At 36.1% G+C, this 3,881-nt stretch overlaps 1 protein-coding gene across 1 annotated transcript; it reads left to right on the top strand.

Annotated features, from left to right (window-relative positions):
- Nucleotides 1-2,011: 2,011 nt before the first annotated feature.
- Nucleotides 2,012-2,590, top strand: LOC117931541. The gene has a single exon (XM_034852508.1). It carries the CDS (start codon nt 2,071-2,073, stop codon nt 2,422-2,424), a length of 354 nt encoding a protein of 117 aa, XP_034708399.1. The 5' UTR covers nt 2,012-2,070; the 3' UTR covers nt 2,425-2,590.
- Nucleotides 2,591-3,881: the final 1,291 nt, after the last annotated feature.

Below are 3,881 nucleotides of genomic sequence, written 5' to 3'. Positions count from 1 at the left end.
TCATGATTTATCATTATGTCAATAAAAGGATGAAAGTGCATCATAATTTCAACACTTTTTTTCATTTGTTGGAAGATAGTCTTCCTATTTTCCCTTTGTCTTTCAAGAGTTCTAATTTTCTAGCACAAGACTAGAAGGACATGCATGTGAGCTTGGAGTTTTGCACTTGTGAAATCAAATTGGGTTAAATATATATATATATATATATATATATATTATTTCTTGTTTCTAATTAAATGCATGCATCCACATATGAAAGATCCATGTGTAATTATTTTTAGGGATTTATTTCCTGTTTTCTCTAAATCTAACCCAATAACATATGCACAATAGAGAAAAGGTATTCTTGAATATACTCCCTCTCTCTCTCTCCGGTAGAGAGAGTAGTGAAAGTATTTAACGTCATCCTTAAAGAGAAATTAAACATATGAAAACTATTTAATATAAGGTTTTAATTGTTATATCTATTAAAGTTGTTCATCCAAATTATTCGAAGTATGTATCTCTATGGACTTGCATGTTCACAAATTTTGAAAGGTTTATACGACAAATTATAAGTATTTAAAATAAATGTTGTGATGTTTGATAAAATACACTATTGGGTTTTACATATTCAAACGATCAATGATCACCACAACCAAGGAAAAATGTGTTCATAATTTAAACTTGATCTTTTTTTTTTTGTAGCATGAATTATTCAGAATCCACAAGGTCACACGACATCAAGAGTGAAAATAATACACAACATTCTTGCACACAATTAATTGATGCATGTTATTTATTTTTTATTCATTATATATGTGTACAAAACATACACAAACATTACGGAAAGATGAAAAAATTACAGAAGCAAACATGAGCTGCAACTCAGTTTATTCCCATGATTTTATGACATATGACAGCTATACTTGGTGCAAATGACTAGTAAGAATTTCTGAAATCTGGTGGTGGCCATGGTGAAGCTTCATTTGTGCTTAGTAGCCATGACAACCGGAGAGGTGGCAGGCGGGCTTGGCCGAGGGGGAGGCAGGGCGTGGCTTGCAAAGTTCTTGTTGATCATGCAAGGGGGGCCTTTGCCGGGAATTCGGGTGCATGGACTTGGGGCAGAAGGAGAAACTGGACCCGCCTGCAGAGACTGCAAGACAATATTAATTCTTTTCTTCTTCCACTCTTTTTTCTCTCCATTAGGAACCCTACTAGCATGGTGTGGCTGGACACTCAGAAGAAAAACAACTGCAGTGACAGCTAAAACAATGGTGAGAGACCTCATGATCTTGGTGGGGTTTAAGCTAAGACACTAGGAGATATGGAATTAATATCTTTGTAAAAAAATTTACTGTTATTAAATACAATGATAATTATGATCTTTGTAAAAATAAAAATAAAAATCAATTAAATAAAAAATATCTACTTCCCACTTCATGTCTGTGAATTGTTGCTTCTTCAAAATACAATGGATGATATTGAAATATTTAAAAGCATGACTTCAATAATTTAGCTTATTAATTAACCTGTAACATCATACTTTTGCATGATGTTGCCCCACCGAATAAAGTAGCAGCATGACGGCCACCAAAATCATTTCCTAACAAATATTTTCCAAATTAAGTTAGAATTGGTCGCATTTAAAAAGTTTCACGGTTTGTATACCACTTTTCTGACTGACGATTAGTGGATTACTTCCTTTGTGGGGCACTAAGTTTGATCAAAGAATAGGTTTATGGTGGGAACGGATTTTTTTAGTGAATTGGGGCTTGAATGTTTGTTGGTTTGGTCGTGAACAAAATACAGCCTTTACGTGACTTCCTCCTCAACAATCAAATGTTTGAATATGACTGATGACTCTATTCACATGCATCAGCTTTTTTATGCGTTGTCAAGATCCAAGAGCAGAGGCCCTTTCCAAATTGTGTATTTTGTGCATGCTTGTTATGAAGGCCCAGCGTCTACATTTATGATATATATATATATATATATATATACACTTTTGAAGCACCCCAAAGATGCTTATTCTTCACATCTTCCCCGCTCTCTATTCATATAAAACGATCCATTCATTTCTTTTCGAAGATGGGTTTCACTTCTAGGAAATTAGTCCTCTTGGTGGTGCTTTTCAATTTCACGCTTCTCTCAGCTTGGAGTTTCCGAGAACTTGAAGCAATGCGGCTACTAGGAGGAGGGCAATGGGCGAGAAGAGACAGTTTTGTGCTTCAGTCTCTGCAGAAAGGCCCAGTGCTGCCATCCGGCCCCAGTCCTTGTAATCACATCCCAGAACAAAGGGCAGGGCGATGCACCTTCAATGAAAAGAATATAGCTGACGACATTGCAACTGCACCTCCAGCCGTTTCCGCGTACATGCTGGCAGAGGATGCTGCCATGGCTTCCCTTGCTAAGGATGGCTATGACCAAGATCACAGCTCTTAATGATGTAATCATATTTGTGCATGGATCAGCTGATGAGTTAGATGTGGAAGATAGATCCCAATCCTTATGATTAGTATATATGTTTTATCTCTAACCTTAATTCATTTCATATACTTGGTTTAGAAAGAATAACCAATTCAACTGGTTAGATAAGATGCCATGTAAACTGAGTTCAGTGCTTGATAATGCAATCATACTTTGTATTGAAAATATTGATCTTTATTTCGGTCCTAAAAACCATGACAGGAGGGAAAAAAAAAAAAAACACCAAAAACAGGAAACCAAGAGGAGGATCAATTTCCATCTTATTCATTTTTTCTCATTTATCTTTGTAGATAGCGTAAAAAACTTCAGAAGGGTACCACAAGTAAATAGTGATAATGATTATTTCTTTCTTGTTCTAACAAACACAAACTTTATCACAAGAATGAAAAAATACAGGACCTGCAAACCAGTTCACTTCTATGGTCTCACTAGAATTAATTAGAAGTATATTTTGGTGCTAGAGAATTGTAAGAATTTCTGATTTTGATGGCTCCCATGGAGGAGCGAGCTTCATTCATCTATATATGTTTACTGTCCACTAGCCATGACAACCGCCGGGGGAGGCATAGCATGACCTGCAAATTTATTCCGTTATGGCAAGGTGGAGCGCCCTTTTCCGGGATACGGCTGCATGAACTGCTTCCAGAAGGAGGCACAGTACCTGAATTCAGAGACTGTAAAGGGACAAGTCCTATCTTGATCCACTCTTCTTTCTCCCCATCAAGAACCCTACCAGCACTGTGTGGCTGGACGCTCAGAACAAGAACGAAGTGCCGTGACAGCTAAAACAATGTCCAGAAACCTCATGATCTTTGCGGGTTAAGCAAAGAGGAGATGATCAAAGAAATATTTTTAGCTGGACAAATTAATATGCATATATGATAAATGGAAAAGAACCAATATCTCGGTTATTTATAGGGTTATTCGATTAAAAGGGTTTTTGATAAAAGTACTCTTATTATTTTCTTGTAAAAATAACTTTCTTTTAAAACAGGTTACTTTAAATACTTGAAATGGTAGAAGGCATTTACGTAAAATAATAATAATAATAATAACAGGTTACTTTTAAAAATAAAAATAAAAACATGGGAATGGTTAAATTCACGATTTAAAAATTAATTCAATGCTTAACTAAACAAGTGGCTCTAAATGCCTAATTGAGAAAGTGGCTTTGAACACCTAATTAAGAAAGTTACTCTAAATGCCTAATTGAGAAAGTGGCTATGAACGCCTCAATGAGAAAGTGACCCTGAATGCCTAATTGAGAAAGTCGCTTTGAACGCCTAAGTGAGAAAGTGGTGCTGAAGGCCAAAGTGAGACGGTTGCTTTGAACACCTAACTCAACAAGTGGATCTAAACACCTAAGCAAGAAAGTGGCTATGAACGCCTTACTGAGAATGTGCCTATGAATG

This window comes from Vitis riparia, chromosome 15 (genome assembly GCF_004353265.1).
Source record: "Vitis riparia cultivar Riparia Gloire de Montpellier isolate 1030 chromosome 15, EGFV_Vit.rip_1.0, whole genome shotgun sequence".
NCBI lineage: Eukaryota > Viridiplantae > Streptophyta > Magnoliopsida > Vitales > Vitaceae > Vitis > Vitis riparia.
This window is presented reverse-complemented; position numbering and strand designations above follow the sequence as displayed.